The following is a 22,438-nucleotide window of genomic DNA, read 5'->3' on the forward strand; positions in this document are numbered from 1 at the left end:
ACGTTTGGCTCTGTAATCAGAACTAACGCGTGAAAATCTAAAAAATTTAACAATCCAAAACATTCTAACAGCTTTCTTGTTGTCTATTAATATGTCGTGAAAAGCATGCCAACTCGTTGTTTTTATAATGATTTGTGTGAAATATTTTTTGTCAAGGTGTGGACCTAATATATTTACAATACACTGGATTCAGAAACGCTACAACTAGATCAGACAGTAACACTTTTAATTGGGCTAAAACAAAATTATCCATTGCTTATTGTTTTTGTGTTGAAAGATTACTAGACCTTGGGCCCACACTTAAAAAAATCAGGATTACCTTCCTCGTGAGACTTCGTTTATTCAGTTATTAATGTTGAGTCGGACAACTTTTCTAATGCGGAAAATTTTCGGGGGTGGAGGGGAGCGTTTTTGTGGGATTTAGTGAAAAGTCGTCGGTTTGATGTATTCAAAAAAGTAAAATATTTCCTGGTAATCTGAAGTTCTTTTATGCAAAAAACGTAAATCTTTTTGTCGGGCAATTAAAGGGGGTACTTTTGAGCGTCCGACACCCCAAAGGCGTCAAAGGTATGGAGTCATAAAATGTATACTCTCACCTCTGATTTTTACAGGCAGGCCAGAGAACTAAGGATTTTCCCGTGACATCCGTTGATACAGCTATCTAAGAACTGCTTTTTGTAAATTTAGTTACAACAATATCCAATATAAAAATTATGCAAAAGATTTACCGTACTTTTTAACTTATAAACAATATATAAACAATTAAAAATCGCTGTTTCATTTTAAATACAAAAGGTGGAGATCGGTAAATTATATGAAATAGTGACATAATTTTTCTGAAGAAGCATAGAAGATTCTTTAAAATGAGAGTTTGCAAAGTTATTTTTGTTAATTTGTTGCTTAGTTATTGGGAAAATAGCTCCAAAAGTCGATTATTTAAAAATAATTAATAACTTTTCTGAAAATAAACAAAAAACTTTAATTTTGCGTCAGAGTAGGAACAATGTTACAAGCATTTTGTGATTAAAATTTCAAGAAGGTTCACTTAATAGTTATTGCAAAATTGCATTTGTTATTCCCAAAAAGCTTTTATCTACAAAGTCATTTTGCGTAAACTGTTAGGTTTACATAAATTCTAAAGGCACAAAATTAAAGAAAAAAGATCATTTTATTAAACTGAATCATTTAATGGTTAAAAAATGTATGCTAAACATTGTAAAATAAGAATAACTCAGACGCATTAACATGTAGAAAGTTAATATTTTTTATTTGATATGTTGGAATTTTTATACAAATTAAAACAAAAAAAAAGAATGCCCTTAGGCCCTTAAGACCCGAGTTAACCATTTTTTTTTCTTCAAAAATTCACCGTGGCTTTGTTTATACACATTAGGAAATTTAAAAAGTAAAATTAAAAAGAATAGAAGTTTAAGTATAAACAAAAAAAAAATCAAGACGATTCTTCTGAAAGTGAGCCGTCCATGATGCGCCAAAAATGCAAGGTTTAAAAGCAAAGCGATTGTTTGAGTTTACTGTCGAATAATGAATTCAGTCATTTACAACACATTTACAAAAGTCGCAATAACTCCGGTTCTAATCAACGAAAATTGATGTTCTTTTTTTAATTTGGGGTGCCTCGGTGCATAGATTATAAAAATACGATCAGCTAATTTGTGATTTGTTTATTTAAGCAAGTATTTTGTTTAAACCATTTAAAATAAATATTTTTTTGCCAAATTTTACATTTTTATTATTATTATTAGTATAAAATTTAATTAAATGATAGGTAACATAAATATTTATGTATTACGATTATAAATAATATTATTTAACAATAAATTTTACAAAAAAATATTAATTTTTATTTAAAATCAAATGTATGCATTGTTAATTTTTCTTGAGGTATGCTTAGGTATATTTTTTGTGACAATTACTTTTCTTGACTAAACCCTACAAGGCTACAAATATTATAAACTTCGTATAATTATAAAATATGTTAAAATAAAATTAAGTTTGTCAATTTTAATGGGTTCATTATAATATATAGGTATAAATTGATAAAATTTGATATTTGATAGTTGCATCTTAGATTTCAGACCATGCAGAAATTTTTATGAATAATACCTTTGTTTTATGATTACAAGGCTATGGGTACATAATTCGCAAATATTTTACGTGTATCCCTACTTTTTCTGTCTTTACACGGCAAATTACGTGTAGTAAAATTCACACTGGTGTGGATATGTAAACATAGGCCATTTCAAGACTTTGACGTTTATGACACTAATTGAAAGCTGGAAGGCAAACATTGAAATTATTTATATTTGTACCGCATTGAGTTTCTTAAGTTTTTTACGTTTAATAGTTTTTTTATAAAATAGTTATTGTTGTTATAAAATAGTGGTTTATATAATTGTTTTTATATAATAGTTTAATCGTTGTATAATAGTTTTTTATAGTTGTATTTTCCGAACATTTTGCTGTTGACTTCTGTAGCTTCTAGCTGTAGAAGTACTTTAACGACTGTATTTAGTTGTAAGCAGTGAATAAATAAACATAAGTAAATATTTTCAAAAGCTTTTGGTATATAGATCCATTTTCCCTCAAGGGGTATGAGTTAACCTACAGTAGAAAAAGTTTTTCAAGGGTGACAACATGGACAAATATAGTTACTTACATGGACATAGTTTTTTTGTATTTGGAGCTTAGTAATAGTTTTTACACAGGTCAACAAATGAAGGCATTCAAGAGTTTAAATTCTTACAAATATTTTGAGGTAGGATTTGTATATAATTGTGGAGCTATAAAAATAAATAATTTCATCATAGTGGTTCACCCCAGATATCTTAAAAAATGGACCTTTTAAAGAATTTGTACAGTCGGAAAAATGAAAGAATACCCATGAACGGTCACGTCAAACAGGTACAATCACATATTTTGTATTTGCTGTTCTTTTTCTATAAATAATAAACGATATAGATTAATTATGTTAATAATATGTGATCGTTCATGGGTACTCTTTCATTTCTCCGACTGTACCTGCAGTGAAAAAATTTCAAGAGAAGAAACTGAGAATCTGCCGGAAGAGGTGAAATGTTTTTTGATTTTAGACAACGCTCCTGCTCATCCCTCTGAAAATATTCTATGATCAAAACATGGCAACTTTAGTTGTATGTTTTTGCCAAAAAATACATCGCTTATTCAACCCATGGATCAGGAAATAATTTTAGCAACAAAATGAATATATCGCAGAAAGTTTTTAGATGAAGTAATTGTATGATGAAGATAACACAGAAGATACAAGAGGGCAGCATACTTTGCAAAACTTAACTGTTACAATTTGAAATCAACAATTTGTTAAGTTTGCTACAGCATGGAAAGGCAGTTATTAAGGGGTTACATAGGTCTTGCGGGTAGAAAAAGTGACTTTTTAAAAAAATTATATCTTGGAAACTAAAAATTATTTTTATTTATAATTGGAACATGTAAAAGTATAGTACACTCAAAAAAATTTCAGCCAAATATATTCATTTTTGTAGAGTTGACTGCAATTTTTCGACAACAGCCCTTTTTTGTGGTGAGCAGCATAACAAGTCCAGTCTCATCTGAAATTTCTTGTAGTTTATACCTCTGCAGTGAATGAACAAAGATTTTTTTATTAGATGAGGTCATTTTTGTTTTATCAAAAAAAAACTACTTTAAAAATGAGAAAAATTGGGGTCAAAAATGTGTTTAAACTTATGTAAAATCTTCAAATTTCATTTTTTTTAATTCCTTCGTTCATTTACTAGCCAGAGGTATAAACTACAAGAAACTTTTTGATTTCAAATGAGACTGGACTTAGTTTTGCTGTCCACCGCAAAAAAACCTACAAAAATGAATATTTTTGGCTGAAACTTTTTTTGAGACTACCTTAAGTACTATACTTTTACATGTTCCAATTATAAATAAAAATAAATTTTAGTTTTCGAGATATAATTTTTTTAAAAAGTCACTTTTTTTACCCCTAAGACCTATGTAACCCCTTAAAAAAATGTTTGATGGCCAAGATGCATACATATATTTAGAAGGAAAGTTCCTAATTTCTGTAGTATAATACATAATACCGAAGAGGAAGTAGCTCTAAGCGCCGGACTCCACTTGCGATTTGTAGTCGTGAATATTGAACACATTCTTTCAAATAGAAGTCAATCCATGATTATTTAGTTACAAATGGATTGACTTGTATTTGAAACAATGTGTTCAATCTTCCTGATTACAAATCGCAAGTGGAGTGCGGTGCTAATAACACCAAAATATTCCATATGAAGGTACACAGACATTGAAAAATTCCTGGAATATCCCCGAAAACACGTTTCCTGAACATCCCAGGAAAATCCTGTGTCAGCATTTTAAACATTACTTGAATGTCTTATTGGAACATTCCATGAATGTCCACGAATGTTCTTTGGACATTCAAAATATATTTTGTAGACATTCCCTGGATATACCAGAAATACAGTGATGAGCGCTCTAATAACCTGCAAAATAGCACAAAAGATGGAAAATTATTAAGTAGTGAGATAAAAAGAAATGAAACTAGTCGAGCTGGGAAATTTAGCGATATTAACTTATACATTTAGATTGTATTGATTGTGTACCACCTTCAGACGTATCAGACGAGTTTGGAAACTACCACTGTCACAGTGACAGTTTTAGTTGACATACTCCTCTGATATGTGTAAAGGTGGGAAACAATCAATATAAAATAAAATTTAAAGGTTAATTTCGCTAAATTTCCCAGCTCGACTAGTTTCATTTCTTTTTATCTCACAACTAAATATGTTGCCCGTCTTTTGTGCTATTTTGCCGGTTATTAGGGCACTCATCACTGTACATCCTTGCTGATGTGACAATACCTCCTATCTGTTTTTTCATGAGTTTTGTAGGAGAGATGGAAAAACATGTTTTAAGGTCACCTCCTGTGTTCATACAGTAGGAAAAATGAAAGAATACCCATGAACGAACATATAAAACACGCTGTATTTTCCTGTCACCGTGTCATACAAAAAATTGGCCAGCGCAAGTACATGTAATAATTATTATTACATGTACTTGCACTGGGAAATCTTCTTAACTTACCAGATATAAGATGATTACAGGGGAATTTCCATTTTGCTAGTAAAATCTTTATATTTTATTGCATTTTACCATTGTTGTTGTCTCTCAGATGATAACTATAACTTATTTAGTTAAATTGGTTCAGTTTTGTGCTTAGAATGTAGCACTGATGGTAAGTGGTAAAAGCCAACTTTATCACGATTACTTTGCATTTCACACTTCAAAACACAACACCAATGAGGCATATTATCTTTCTAAATTAATACTTCCAGAGAAAATGTTAAATTAATCTTTGTACAACAACTAAAATGATCTAAAACCATAAGAACCTGATAGAATAATATTCAATGTTTGCCTTCCAGTAGCCATATTGATTTAATTTTGACAGCATCTTGGAACGGCCTATTACTAGAATGTCATTCTACTTGAAAATGCCATAATTAATTTAAAGAGATGGCTTTTGAATGTTCTTGGATAACTGTTATTTTTATAATTGCAAATTATTAATTCAGTTAATAAATGTGATAATTTTTTCACTAACTATGTTTTCAGTGATTGTAATAATTTATTTGTACAACAAAAACTAATAATCAATCGAGAAAAGAGGATAAAAATGCATTTGCGATATCTCTCTAATTTCTCAAAATATTCCCGATGCAATGTCAAATATTTAAAATTGTCACTGATTGTCAGTGTCTGACTGACAATATATGCTGACAATATTATATTCGGTTGAGTGCGTTGTAAGACAAAGACAGATTTGGAAAATATTACCACGGCATTGTGTTCATTTTTTTCAAATCCTGAAAAAACCAATAAATATTTTTGAAAAATTTAAACGCAGAATGAAAGACTAAATTATTACCGAGGGCCGAAAGTCCCTTAGAATAAACAAAAAGTTTATTTTGAATGAGACATTTGCATTTAAAAATCACACTAAATTTTCTCTTAGTTTTTTCACCCCTGTAACTTATTAAAATAAACATTGTAGAAGTTCTCAGGGACTTTCGGCCCTCGCTAATAACGTAATCTTTCATTCTGCGTTTAAATTTTTCCAAAATACTTATTAGTTTTCTCAGGATTTGAAAAAAATGAATCCCCATTTGAATAGCATTGCAGCCGAAAATACGTTCCGATCCTCTTAATGAAAAAATAATAAAAAAATGGGTGTCGGTTTCATATTTTTAATTCCAAACAACTTTTCATAATAACAGTTTTTGATATTGTGAAATACTGTAAAGCGGGATTTATAATTTTTGACATAACTGCTATAAAATTGATAATAAAAAAATGTGGTTCCAGATTACGTAGATACAATGTATAATGTATATTATTTATTTTTAGCACATAAGCAAAACGCTCGGACAGGCCGATTTTTAAAATAATCATAGTATATTATAGAATCAATGTTTCGAACTTTACGCGATCCCTCTTCAAGTGGCAGACACAACTTTGATTTTTGTAAGTAGGAAAGTGCATCATGTGGCGTATCATTTAAAAGCTTTTCAAATCTTGATTACAAAAATGTAAAGCAGTTAATTCCTTTTTGAGAGCGTAGGCGTAAACTTTCGGTCGAATTATATTTAAATCCATTAATTTTTTTCGATTCCTGAGAAAACTAAATAAAATTAAATAAAATTAGGTAAAATTAAATGCAATAAATAAAATTGCGTCGAATCGAATAAAATAAAATAAAATAAATTAAATAAAAAACATCGCGCTGTTTTTTATTTGACAAATAAACATTGCTTTTCGCTTAAATTAAATGTTCAAACTGCCAAGAGGCAGGTGTGTGGGTGTTTGACATTTAATTTAAGCAAAAAGCAATGTTTATTTATGAAATAAACATTTTTTATATTATGTGGTATCAGTAAAATGTATTTTGAGTTAAATAAATTACATACATTCTTCTTTTTGCGTCAATTATTTTAACTCCTAAATTATTTTTGACCACCCTGTATAAACACTGATGTTAATGTTTATATTACTGAATAGAGAATTGAATCAACTTTCAAATGAGCTACCACACGACCCCTATTCCCATTTAAAAAAATCATCGATGACGTCATCAGGCCCAAATCGATGACGTCACTATTATGTACTATACGTCAAAAAATCCTAATTTAAAAATAAAAATCGACGTGTCAGAGCTTTAACTCTGAAAATAATAAAGTCATGATATAATAGACCGTTTCCACACTTTATGAATGCACTGTATATGTACAATACATACAGTGCACTGGAATAATTGTTGCCCCCCCTTATTAACGTATTTATTTTTAGCACATAAGCAAAACGCTCGGACAGGTCGATTTTTAAAATTTCATAGTATGTATATCAATGTTTGCATCAATGTTTCGAACTTTGCGAGATCCCTCTTTAGGTGAGAGTCATAACTATGATTTTTTTAAATGGGAAAGAACATCATGTGACATCTCATTTACAAGCGTTTGAAATACTGATTACAAAAATGTATAATACTTTAATTGTTTTTGAGAGCGTAGGCGCAAAATTTCGGTCAATATTTTTTTCGAATGTATTCATTTTTTTTTCGAATCCTGAGAAAAGTAATACGTTTTTTTTTGAAAAATTTAAACGCAGAATAAAAGATTACAGTATTATCGAGGGTCAAAGTTCCCTGAGAACTGCTATGTTTATTTTAAAAAGTTACAGTGGTGAAAAAAGAGAAAATTGAGTGTGATTTTTAATTTTAAAAATATCATTCAAAAGAAACTTTTTGTTTATTATAAGGGACTTTTGGTCCTCGGTAATATTGTAGTCTTTCATTCTGGGTTTAAAATTTTCAAAAATACTTATTAGTTTTCTCAGGATTCGAAAAAAATTAATGGATTTAAATATAATTCGACCGAAAGTTTGCGCCTACGTTCTCAAAGAGGAATTAACTGCTTTACATTTTTGTAATCAATATTTGAAAAGCTTTTAAATGACATGCCACATGATGCACTTTCCTACTTACAACAATTAAAGTTATGTCTGCCACTTGAAGAGGGATCGCGTACAGTTCGAAACATTGATGCTATAATATACTATGATTATTTTAAAAATCGGCCTGTCCGAGCGTTTTGCTTATGTGCTAAAAATAAATAATATACATTATATGTACATTGTATCTACGTAACCTGGAACCACATTTTTTATTATCAATTTTATAGCAGTTATGTCAAAAATTATAAATCCCGCTTTACAGTATTTCACAATATCAAAAACTGTTATTATGAAAAGTTATTTGGAATTAAAATTCTCAAACCGACACCCATTTTTTTCATTATTTTTTCATTAAGTAATCATAAAACAAAGGTATTATTCATAAAAATTTCTGCATGGTCTGAAACCTAAGATGCAACTATCAAATATCAAATTTTATCAATTTATACCTATATATTATAATGAACCCATTAAAATTGACAAACTTAATTTTATTTTAACATATTTTATAATTATACGAAGTTTATAATATTTGTAGCCTTGTAGGGTTTAGTCAAGAAAAGTAATTGTCACAAAAAATATACCTAAGCATACCTCAAGAAAAATTAACAATGTATACATTTGATTTTAAATAAAAATTAATAGTTTTTTGTAAAATTTATTGTTAAATAATATTATTTGTAACCGTAATACAAAATATTTATGTTACCTATCATTTCATTAACTTTTATACTAATACTAATAATAAAAATGTCAAATTTGGCAAAAAAAATTTTATTTTAAATGGTTTAAACAAAATACTGACTTAAATAAACAAATCACAAATTAGCTGATCGTATTTTTATAATCTATGCACCGAGGCACCCCAAATTAAAAAAAAGAACATCAATGTTCGTTGATTAGAACCGGAGTTATTGCGACTTTTGTAAATGTGTAGTTATGAATTCATTATTCGAGAGTAAAATCAAACAATCGCTTTTAAACTTGCTTTTAAACCTTGCATTTTTGGCGCATCATAGACGGCTCACGTTTAGAATAATCGTTTTGATTTTTTTTTTTGTTTATACTTGAACTTCTATTCTTTTAAATGTTACTTATTAAGTTTCCTAATGTTTATAAAGAAAGCCACGGTGAATTTAAAAAAAAAATGGTTAACTCGGGTCTTAAGGGCCTTAGGGCATTATTTTTTTTTTGTTTTAATTTGTATAAAAATTCCAGCATGTCAAATAAAAAATATTAACTTTCTACATGTTAATGCGTCTGAGTTATTCTAATTGTTTATAAGCTTAAAATCATACCACTTTTTCAAAAATATTTTACAATGTATGGCATACATTTTTTAACCATTAAATGATTCAGTTTAATAAAATGATCTTTTTTCTTTAATTTGGTGTCTTTAGAATTTATGTAAACCTAACAGTTTAGGCATAATGACGTTGTAGATAAAAGCTTTTTGGGAATAACAAATGCAATTTTGCAATAACTATTAAGTGAACCTTCTTGAAATTTTAATCACAAAATGCTTGTAACATTGTTCCTACTCTGACGCAATATTAAAGTTTTTTGTGTATTTTCAGAAAAGTTATTAATCATTTTCAAATAATCGACTTTTGGAGCTATTTTCCCAATAACTAAGCAACAAATTAACAAAAATAACTTTGCAAACTCTAATTTTAAATAATTTTCTATGCTTCTTCAGAAAAATTGTGTCACTATATTATATAATTTACTGGTTTCCACCTTTTGTATTTAAAATGAAATAGCGATTTTTAATTGTTTATATATTGTTTACAAGTTAAAAAGTACGGTAAATCTTTTGCATAATTTTTATGTTGGATATTGTTGTAACTAAATTTACCCAAAGCAGTTCTTAGATTAGCTGTATCAACGGATGTCACGAAAGAGGCCATTTAATTGCTAATTTCTCTGGTCTAAGGATTGTTTGATAAGAATACTTAAAATTAACAGGTAATTATTCGACAAATTTTTAAGGGTACTCCAGTTGTCGGAAGCACCAAAGTTGACGATTTCATGCAACCTCTATATTATTTATTACCTCTTGTCGAACAAAAAATGAACATGATATGTAAGATATATCTTGACAAATAATTTTATTGTCCGACAAAAACTATTGGGTAAAAGTAGTTGACCGACAAAAAAAAAGAGATTTTTACATAAATTTTTGCAATTTTAATACGTGATCAATACATAATTATCTTTTTCTACAATCACTTGATAAAGAAGACTTTTTCGCTTGTCAATGCCAACGAAAAGTTGACGTTTACTGAGTACCGGCACTTTACTAGCGCGTTGCACGGTTGGCGATAAAGGCAGGTTTACATGTATCCAGTAACTGGCGCCAGTCGCACTAGAACGACAGTGCTGGCATGGTAGTGGCATCATGTAAACGCTTTTTTGTTCCAGTCCAGCGCTGTCTGCCAGCGCTGTCTCGAATAGAAAGCTGGTCTATTTTTCATGCCAGTGGCCCTCGTCCGCGTCCCCTTTAACCCCGTGCCAGTCGTTGTAGACACGTGTAAACACAGCGTTCCAGTCGCTGGCGCTGTCGTACCTGTGGTTTCAGTGACAGTATTAGGATTTTTAATAAGAGTGCCAGTGAGATTGGCGCCAGTTACTGGATACGTGTAAACGAACCTATCCAGCGCTGTCTTAGTCAAGCACTCGCATTCCAGTGAGACTGGCGCCAGTTACTGGATACGTGTAAACGTTACTTAAAGTTTGATTTTACGCTCGTCGTCCGTAGCAACCGTATAATATACAATACAAACACATTGAACATTCAAACTGAAAGATATAAAAGTTAATGTTATGACATTATAATGACAACTATTTTTAATGGGAATACGCCACAATTTTACCAAAAAAATATAAAAACAAAGAATTGCATTTATAAAATACCTTGTGAATGCGAACAATTTTATTTAGGTGAAACATCAAGACCATTAAACGTTAGAATAAGTAAACATCAGTCTTATATTAAAAATAGAGAATTTGATAGATCTCAAATACCTATGTTGACATGCATGGGATAATGAACATAGAGTTCAGTAGAGAGATTCAAGTATAGTCCTGAAAGAATCAGATAGTAAAAAGAGAAAAATCAAAGAAGCGGCTCTAATTATGCTAAATGAAACCAATTGTGTCGCAAATTCCTCGGTAGGATGCAGTAGGATGTGGTTACCCATACTGAAAGAGGAAGTCAATAGAAAGAAAATAGCACGATGAATAAGTCAATAACATATCGAGTTAGTACAAATTATATATTTTAGTATTACTTATTGTATATCTATGTATTATTAATATTATTTATAATTTAAATATATTAAAGTCAGAATTTGGTATTAGTTTTTTGAAAGTAAATTAAATGTAAGACCAAATACTTACGATGTCGGGATAGTATCACGAGGTTTTTTCCTGGTTTTCCCTCGTGATTTGCTATGGAATCACTGGCGCGAGAATTTTACTGTCATCGTTGAATTTGGTTGTCTTTTTAAAGACAGATCACATGCTATGATTTTTTTGTGACGGATATTCTTGAGTTGGGATTGATTTCATGTAATCGAATGAACTATATTTTAGTAAAGTCGTCCCAGGAACGCAACTCATAAATATTGGCGATATCATGTTAAAGTCTTCTACTTTAAAATGAATAATATACGTCTGAATTACGTCTAATAAATGAGTCAGATTAAATAAATTACAGTAGAAGCCCGCAAATCCGAACTAATTGGGGGGACAGCCTGTTCGGATTCCGTAAAATTCGGATTATCCGAAAGTTAGCCTAACTAATAATTATTCAAAGCTTTCGTTTTCGTTGATTTTGAGTCACAAAACGTTCTCGCAAGAGTGTGGACTGTGGACAATATTTTTGGACTAAGTTTACTGCAAGGAAACCGAAGTAAGTTTATATTTAACATTTATAAGCACTACATTTACGTAGTTTACGCACTTACGTTTACGAACATGTAAACTGAATGGAACCAGATAGATTAGTGAACATCTGTAAAAACAACAAGCCGTATAGCAGAAGACCCGTTGAAAGGCCGGCGAAAATGTGGAAAGACAATGTACAGTCAACAACAACTGAAACATAATAAGAGGCAGACAAACAGGAGTTATCCCAGAAGAAGAAGAAGAAGAATAAGAAGTTTACGTATATAAAGTACGTATTTATTTTTAAGAAACATTAAATGTTAACGTCCTATTAATCCTACATTGTTAAATTTTCTGGTTTTACTCTGTATAATAAACATATTTTTAAGTTCTTGTCTTGAATTTTTTATTTTTTTTTTTTTCACTTTCTGCTGGTTCGGATTTGCCGAAAGTTCGGATTAGCGGGGTTCGGATTTGCGGGGTTCTACTGTATTAGAAGATTTTTTTTACTTAGTAACAACATTTTTGTTTATTTTAGTAGTATTTTGTATTTTGACAACGAAACCCGATTTGAGCTTCGAAACGTTAATAAAAATAGTTTCATTTTATTAAGTGATTGTAGAAAAAATGTATGTATTACAAGCGCAGTGACATTATTGCTTTCGAGTAATTACCGCTCTCCGCTACGCGTCGAGGGTAACTCTTACTCTCAACCAATAATGTATCACTTTTCGCTCTTAATACATAAATAACTATTGCGGCATTATCAATTATTAAATTTCAACGATTTTTAGATTATTTGATAAAATTAACAAAATAGTTATGAATAAAGAATGTACAAAAATGTAGTAGGTACTTAGATTATATTAAAAATAAAATGTATACTAGAGTGCATAAAATTCGCTTTTTTACTGTTTTTGGTGCGTAAAGTGGTTACTTTAAGCACTGAGAGAAAAAAGTACCACTTTGCAAAATAAGTGCATGATAGCTATGAAGCTACGTATTTGTATAACAAGGGAGCAAAGTGCTACTTTTCCTCCCGATAATGATTCCTTCCATTATTAGGAAATATTCAATGAGGTCATAAATTTTTCGAATACAACAAATCGACGACTTTTCACTGAATTCCACAAAAAACACCCCCACCCAAAATTTTTCCGTATTAAAAAAGTTGTCCGATTCGAAAAGAATAACTGAATAGACGAAGTCTCGTGAGGGAGGTAATAATGAATTTTTTAAGTGTGGGTTCAAGACATATATCTACGTTTCTAATAACTAATATTTTATAAGTGTGTATAAAATTGTTGAAAATATATCGTTTTTAGCAAAAGATGGTTCAAGGAGACCAGGAAAGCGAACATATTGGGGAATCGCGCAACCCCACTTTCGATTGACGTGAGTCTTGGTTGAAAAACGTGTAGCAAAAATGTGCTTATCTTATGTTTAACATTTTTTGGATCAACGTACATGTTTCATAAAAGTATTTTGTATATTATTTAATATTCTGTAGTTTTTTACAGCTTATAATGTGTAGATACTTAAAAGAGAGGGTAAGAAAAAAGATGAGAGGGTAAGATAAATAATCGGTAATAAACGGTTTATTATACACCATCCTTAAATCTGAATTATTAAGTAAACTGTATCTCCGTACGACTCCTAACGGCCACTACCACTTTTAACTCCATCTATAGATCAACTTTTGTACCCCATTCCTTTTTCTTGGTCTATTTCTACGATATCTCGTGTTTTATTAATTTTTATTCTTTCTTTTCATCTACTTCAAATATGAAAAATCAAAAAACTTTCGTATCTATTGTATCTATTCCAAGAGGAGTGATTCAAATGTACCGCGCCGTAATGCTTGTTTCTAATTTGTCCAACCGCAGGCAAGTTTACTCAACTGTTATTAAATTTTGACACTAATGACATTTATAAAATTTTGGCACTTCTGTCATTTTATAGGTTAATTAAGTATATCGGCGATTTTTTGTATTTTCTGCATTATTCCTTTAATTTTTAGATTTTTAGTCTACTTTTATATAAAAACAGTTGTTTTTAGAACTCTTTAGCGATGTTTTGGTATAATATAATATGTATGGATTATTATCGAAAGGTGATATGATCAACGAAAAAAGAAGATGAATTTGGTGACTTTTCTAGTAACTTTCTTGGGTGTGAGTCTGTCTTTTTAGTTTGCTCCTCTTGGTTAAAAAATCAACTATAGTCACTCCTAATCCATCTTCTCCTACTTCTTATAGTGCCTATCCGTTCCGGCTGTTATCGATCAGCATGGCTATCCTAACTTTTCTTGCTGCGATTCGGAATAGTCTGGTTGTCGATGTATTAAACCAAACCACTTTCTCAGATTTTGAAGCCGATATGCTTCTTTTCCCTGGTCCCCTCTTTCCAAACGCCTTGCTGAATATTGAGTTGCAACAAGCCATATCTCTGTTCATTCCTCATAACATGGCAAATAGGCCAATATATTCTGGTGTGCCTTCTTTTATGGTGTTAATAATCTCGCATTCCTTGCCCATTCTACGGTAACTTCTACTTACCCCTAACATTAGTCACACGATCCACCCACGAATAGGTCTTTATGTAGTTCTCCTACCGCGCTTGCTCGAAGATATGTTCACATTATATATTAAATAACACGTGGGACAGAATGCATCCTTGTCTCACTCCTCTATCTATGGAGACTGCCTCTGTCAATAATTGATCATCCACTTTAATGTACATATATCCTAGTACATATTACAGGTGATTCTATGGTGGACTTATAAATTCTCGTGATATTTTCACCAATCATGTACTTGTTGTTTACATCACACCTCTCAAGTTATGGGATTAGTCCTATAGTAATTCCCTGCAACAGAAAAACAAAACGTCTAAATAAAAATAAAAACTAGATTAATAAATATTAATAAAAATACTAGATAATAAAAACGTTGAAAATATTACATTCATTATATCCGGTAAATAGAAAATAAATCTAAAGTTGGTATGAGGTACAATGAGGTATCTAAAGTTGTACATAAACTACGTGCATAGAAATCGGCCCACTTAAAAATTTGGTCATTTTGATATCTCATATTTCCTAAACCTGTTGGCCGATTTAAGTGATTTTTTGAACACGTTATAGCCTGATTCTTGAGGAATACCACTGTAATAATATTGTTGCTAAACAGGTAAATTTTCATTGTATACGGTGTACCAATCAAACTGTGTTTTTTTCTCAAAGTTCGCATCACTCTCTGGAATATTCTAGCATTTATAAAATACTGAAATTAAAACCCAACTATAGCCTCAGGTTTTCTTAACATTCTCTTGTTTGATTCATTCGTTTATGTTGGATAATAAAAACTTAGGTACTTTAACAACTAGACATGTTCTTCATTAATATTATCAATATCAACGGTGTTTCTAAATAAGTGCGACAAACTTTAAGGGGTAATTCTGCATGAAAAAATAATGACAGTTGGCTTTATAAACGTATGTCCACAAATGTTTCGTTTCCGAGATACGGGATGTTGAAGTTTTTCTTACAAACTGACGATTTATTTAGTGCTTTAAAACCAGTTGAGATATGCACATAAAATTTGGTAGGTTTTAAGAGATGGTTATTGCGCATGTTTTGACAGTCAACTAAGAATTTTATATTCACCATTGGCGTGCATACGGGTAATATGACCCGTATGCACGCCAATGGTGTATATTAAATTCTTAATTGTATGTCAAAAAATGTGCAATAACTGCGCCTTAAACCCCACCAAATTGCATTGGCATATCTCAACCGGATTTAAAGCAATAAATAAATCGTCAGTTTGTAAGAAAAAATTCAACATCCCGTATCCCGGAATCGAAATATTTGCGGACATATGTTTATAAAGCCAACTGTCATTATTTTTTCATCCAGAATTACCCCTTAAAGTTTGTCGCACTTATTTAGAAACACCGTTGATATTGATGATATTGATGAAGAACATGTCTAGTTGTTAAAGTACCTAAGTTTTTTATTATCGAACATAAACGAATGAATCAAACATCAGAATGTTAAGAAAACCTGAGGCTATAGTTAGGTTTTAATTTCAGTATTTTATAAATGCTAGAATATTACACAGGGTGATGCGAACTTTGAGAAAAAAACACAGTTTAATTTGTACACCCGATATACAATGAAAATTTACCTGTTTAGCAACAATATTATTACACTGGTAATATTAAAGAATCGTGCTATAACATGTTCAAAAAATCACTTAAATCGGCCAACAGGTTTAGGAAATATGAGACATCAAAAATGACCAAATTTTTAAGTGGGCCGATTTCTATGCACATAAGTTTAGTTTAATTTATTGAACGAATTTTAAGTTTTTTTATTTTACAAATCACATTATGGATGATGTAAAACTACAGACTGTTAAAGAATATGGAAAGCTTTTATAACAAACAGTACTAAATTTTTGGGCTTTTTTCAAAATTTTTGGGCTTTTATTTTTTGTAGTATATAGAATTTTTTAATAGAATAGAAGAGTGAATACACAATATAGAAGTTATACTAACCTTTTGTCATATGCGAGTTTGTTACCAATTTTGAATCCAAAATTTTATTTTTGTTTAATGGGTTTTAATATGTATTATATACAGCATAGCTACAACCCTCTTCTGACATAGATCGCTTACTTTAGGTATAATTTCATGTAAGATTAAGTCAAACACAAAAATATTTCCTCAAGAATATAGAACTCCTTTAAGATTACGACTTACACTGCAGATCAGTTACCTCGAATCTGAAATTTGGAAGACCATGATGGCGTTGCTGAGAATTAATACCAGAACAACACCGCCTCATCCTCAGTCCGACATCATGGTAGAAAGAAATAACCAGACCAGCAACAACTACCTGCCCCTGTTTGAACATGAAATCCAAAAAGACTAAGACCAATTAATGCGTATGTTTGTGCTAGCCGCTAGCCTACCGAAGCTCCCAATATGAGGCAACTGGTTACACTTCAGCAATGCTATTGACTGGTCGAGAAATGAAGCACCCCATCGACCTTCTATATGGTAACCAGCCAGACAGAGAGGTGGACCAAGAGACATTACCCGAATCTGTCAGCGGCCTAAACGATCGACTGGTTAAGGTCCACTAGTGTTGCCCAAAGGCAAGACCAAGACGAGACTTAGACAGTCTTGGTCTTGGTCTTGCGCCAGTACAACTGGTCTTGGTCTTAGTCTTGCAGCAAGAGTCTTGCAAGTCTCGCAGTTGCCCATTAGCCTTTTGCATATCTTAGAACAACGTAACAGAGAGGTACATTTTAAGCTTGAATATCATAGCCATAGTAAAGACTAGCCAAATTAATAAATATCTAAACAACTGACACCTGGTGGGGTTTGAACCCACGATCTAAGTGATCCCTGCCTATGTTCTAACTAAAGTTAAAACTACCTCTTAAAACCCACAAAATTTCATTTGCATATATTAACCGGTTTTAGAGCAATAAATAAATCGTCAGTTTGTAAGAAAAATTTCAACCCCCCCCCCTATTTGGTAAACAAAGCATTTATAAAGTAAACGTTTATGAAGCAAACTGTCATTACTTTTTCGTGCAGAATTACCCATTAAAGTTTGCCATACTTATTTAAAAACATTCTGTATTGATGAAAAAATGGCTAGTTAAAAAAGTACCTAACTTTTTTTTAATCCAATATAAGTGAATGAATAAAAAAACATAATGTTAAGAAAATATGAGGCTATAGTTGGGCTTTAATTTCAGTATGCTATTGCATGCTAGAATAATAAGTTAGCATAATGCTAGAATATTCCACAGGGTGAGAAAAAACACAGTTTGATTGGTACACCCAGTATACACTGACAATAATTGACCTGTCTAGCAACAATAACTATTATTACTGCGATATTTATAAAGAATAAGACGGAATATTAAAAAAAATCACTTAAATTGGACAAAAGGTTTAGGAAATTTGAGACATTAAAAATGACCCGTTTTTGGTGTTATTTAGTGGTGCGTTAATTTCTTGAATAATTGTATATCGTCAAAATAATATTTCGGTATTATGTTTACACAATATGCGGCATTATCTCTATACTTTTGTCTGGTTATGATACTTATAAATAATAGCCGCGCTGTTTCGGCAAATTTTGTTTAGCCGAGTGACCTCATAACACAGGACACAGTCAGCAGAAACAATACATAATAGTCTTACTATAATAATGTATACTGATAAAATTTCTGGTGATTAGATTCCTAGAAAACTAATAATGAAAAAAATTTATGTAAATTATATAAGTGCTAAGGTGACATATTTTTAAAAAGTTTGGATACGATATTCGATATGTGATATTACTGTAGGCGTCGCAACGCAGGAATATTGTGTTATATGAATATGATTAGAAGACGACTATTCTCAAAACCAGGACAATTAATTTCATAACAAAAAATATTACTAGCAAAAATATAGCTTATAAAAAAGTGGAAAAATCAGTGTATGCATAAAGTCTGTAGATCTTGTAGAAGCAGAGTTGTAGCTAATAAAAGTAGGTTCTTATTCGTCAAATTCCAAATCGAATATTTCAACGTCAAATATCCAAAAAATGAAGAATTTTGGGAAAAAACTCATCAAAAACTTTTTAAAGTACCTATTTAAAAAAAGATTTATTTTTGTTTTTAAAAAAGTTGCTAGCAAAAGAAAACAAGTTACGCTCAAAATAAAGCTGGTATCTTTTTTTTGGTAAAAAAAAACCCATGAAATTCACCCTGTAATTAGCAGCCCAAATATAGCGGAAACTAACCGTTTCCGCTTCACGTGTTACTTTACTTATGTATTGTTTATATTATAAACGTTTCATCGGTTCAAAGTGCATATTTTTGAAAAAATCTGGTTTTAAAGTGCAAATTTTTTTTAATTTTTAAAAATATTTCTGTTTCCAAAATAATTTAAGAGGCAACACTAGCACGCGGAAAAGGCGGTCCAAGATTGCGGCTGTAATTTTGAATATTTTGTGTAAGATATTTTGGCACACATTTCGTAATATAATAAAGAATGGCGGTACAGAGCCCAATTTCAGAAATATGTTAGTATGTGGACATTACTCTATAACTAAATAAAATACTGCAAAAAGGAGCCTGTACCGCCATTAAGGAGAACAAAAAAATAAACTTTTTTATCCCTTGCCTAGATTTTGTGTCACATTGGAACTACTAAAAATCGATTTTCTATAACAAGAAATCGAACGTGACTGACTTGGCAACATTTAGCACGTCTATGAGTATAATAATAATTGTTTTTGATAGATATGATGCCACTGTCACTATAGTATTGCCGACGCACTGTTGCCTCACTGTTGAAAGTTCGCAGAACTTTCGAAAAACAAAAATATTGATAACATGCTACTGTTTACTCTTAAAAATGATTACTGATATCAAAAATCTCAAACAATAGAAAAATGTGGGTTTTGCATTTCTGAATATTGTGGATTTTTTGTTTTTCTGTAAGGTTAAGATATGGCTGTTCAAAATTTGCACACACTCGTGCTTAGTGACTCGTTCAAGCCCTTTCAACTACATCCCTTTCAAAAGTAAGCACTTTGAACTGATGAAACTTACATATATAAACAACACATGAGTGTACCTAAGGTAACTTGGCGACAACGATTAATTTCATTTGGGATGCTAATTAGGAAGGGATTTTTACGATTTTTTACCAAAAAAAAGGAGACCAACTTTATTTTGAACATAACTTCCTTACATTTGCTGCCAAAAACTCTTTTAAAAACAAAAATAAATCTTTTTTTAAAGACTTTAAAATCTTTAATAAATAAATCTTTAAAAAATAAATCTTTTCTAAAAAATTTGTGATGACTTTTCTCTAAAAAATTCTTCATTTTTTGGTTATTTCACGTTGAAATATTCGATTTGGAATTTGACGAATAAGAACCTAATTTTCATTAGCTACAACTCTGCTTCTACAAGATCTACAGACTTTATGCATAGTCTATTTTTTTCACTTTTTTATAAGCTATATTTTTGCTAAGAATATATTTTTCAATAAAAATACTTACTTTTTAAGTTATTTGTAAAAAAATACCGTCTAAAAACGTGGTATTTTTGTTGAAAAAAAGCACATATTCACTCGCAAATAATTCTAAAAGTATTGATTTAGTGAAAAACCTCTATAGAACAAAAATTGCTTAGAATTACTCAGTTCATCCATTTCCGGACTTATTTTGAACATCTTTTTTTTTCACCCCCGACAAGGGGTGAAACTCACTGCCTTTGCAAAGGCACACATCGGCACAATATCACTTTTTTTCTTTGACATGTTAGCTACCTGTATGCCAAATTTCATATCAATCCAAGCAGTACTTTTAAATTAGAGGATTTTGCAATATTTTACCGTGAACGAATGGACTTTATGTGGAATTTAGGAAATAAAGAATAAAATTTCATTGTGAAATGTTTCAAATGTACAAAATTAAATGTATTCTCTTCACGTACACGCCATTATATGTAACTAAGATTAAAAGCTTTTTTTGAAAATGCAGGGATAACACAAATGTACATGACTTTAATCTAGAAGCTGACACGCCGAAAAATGACAACAGTAAACACAGTGGGAAAGCTTTTGTAAGCCGACATCAAATCGTAGAGTGATGAGAACATAATATTACTAATTTCAACTACATAGATAAAAATAGGACCTTTGAACGCTTTCATATGAAATCTTAGTAATGTTTTTATTTGTTTTAAGCAGAACAATGAGCTAACTAAAATTAGAAGCTTGATATAATTAGGTCTGGTATTTAATAGTCGAAAATGTTTGATTATTTGCCAGTCTGTATAAAAATACTCACGCAATGTTGTTTATATTATCCGTTTAAGACACTATTTCAAATATGGATACATTTTCTCTATTGTCTATTGTCTTAATATTATATCTTACTAAGATATAATATTACGGAAAACAAGAATAAAGACAAATTTGGTACCCAACCAGAATCAGTATTGGTGAGAAAGAAATAAAACTCGTAGATAAATATAAATACCTAAGAAATACCTAAGTAAGAATCTTATCTCACGCCCATCAGGCCATCTGTGGTACTACAAAGGAGAAGAAATAAGAATGTGGATAAATAAGAAACACCCAAAGAAATGGGCAAAACCAACTAATATTCAGACAACAATGATACATTGAAAGATACAACAACAACAGACATTAATATATTGAATAAACAAATAATCACCACAATACAACAGGCTCAAACTAAATATTGTCCAACAAACCAAAAAGATGAAAAACTAAGTCAACCTACTAAAACCCTTATAGAACTAAGACGACAGATGAAAGGAGATAACAGTTCCAGCAAAGAAGCGCTAAATCAAATAAATAAGATGATCACAAAGGCAATAAGAAAAGACATAAGAAACTGCAATGTAGAAAAAACAAAACAAGCAATAGAGCAAAATAAGAACATGAAAGTTTTGAAGAAAAAACTTAGAAACAGAACTAGAAAAGAAACTACAAACAGAGATGAAATATTAACAATGAAGAGTTCTACACAGTTATATAAATCGAGAAAAAAGATGACAATACGCAACCTCCAATTACAGTAAAAACTGGGGTATTAAATCAAGGATCAGATTTAATGCCCGATATAACAAAAACAGAAATCAAAGAGGCTCTGAAGAAAATGAAAAATAATCGAACCCCAGGCGAAGATGGAATAGTATCAGAAGCACTAAAAATTGGAGGAAATATACTACTTGAAAAAATTAAACTACTTTTCAATATCTGCCTTCACAACGCCAATATTCCAACAGACTGAAACAACGCTACTATGATTCTATTACACAAAGCAGGAGACAAAGCCAATTTAGAGAATTACAGACCGATTAGCCTCCTCAGCCATTTATATAAGTTATTTACGCGAATAATAGTTAAGAGTATGGAAAGAAAGTTAGAGACTTATCAACCAAGAGAACAGGCAGGATTCCGAAAAAGTTACGGAACAAATGACCATCTACAAAGTATAAAAACCCTAATAGAGAAAGTAGTGGAATACAATAAACCTCTAGTTCTAGTTTTTATCGATTTTCATAAAGCCTTTGACACAGTTGAGCTTAGCAAAATATTACAGGCACTTAAAGAATGCAGGCTAGATTATCACATCATCATCCAGCCTCAAAAGTCCACTGCTGAACATAGGCCTCCTCCCCTCGTTTCCAACCCCATCTATCCTGCGCCGCCCTCATCCAGTTTTTATTTACCTTTCTTAAGTCGTCAGTCCATCTTGTAGGCGGTCGACCGACGCTTCTCTTGTCTTCTCTTGGCCTCCATTCCAATAACCTCTTCGTCCATCGCCCATCTGTCATTCTGGCTACGTGTCCTGCCCATCTCCACTTCAACCTGGCTATCCTCTCGATGACGTCAGTCACCTTTGTTCTTCTCCTGATTTCTTCGTTTCTGATTTTGTCTCGCA

At 31.1% G+C, this 22,438-nt stretch overlaps 1 protein-coding gene across 2 annotated transcripts in view; it reads left to right on the forward strand.

The window, feature by feature from the left end:
- Nucleotides 1–22,438, forward strand: part of LOC126887237 (uncharacterized) — a 200,570-nt gene that overhangs the window by 150,096 nt on the left and 28,036 nt on the right. Inside the window, exon 5 of one of the 2 annotated variants that reach the window (XM_050654645.1) lies at nt 13,263–13,332. The exons of the other annotated variant lie outside the window; for it this stretch is intronic. Within the exon in view, the coding sequence (XP_050510602.1) occupies nt 13,263–13,331 (69 nt within the window). The 3' untranslated portion in view covers nt 13,332. The remainder of the gene's footprint in view (nt 1–13,262; nt 13,333–22,438) is intronic. 2 annotated transcript variants of the gene reach the window in all.

Source organism: Diabrotica virgifera, chromosome 6, assembly GCF_917563875.1.
Source record: "Diabrotica virgifera virgifera chromosome 6, PGI_DIABVI_V3a".
In the NCBI taxonomy this organism is placed as follows: Eukaryota; Metazoa; Arthropoda; class Insecta; order Coleoptera; family Chrysomelidae; genus Diabrotica; species Diabrotica virgifera.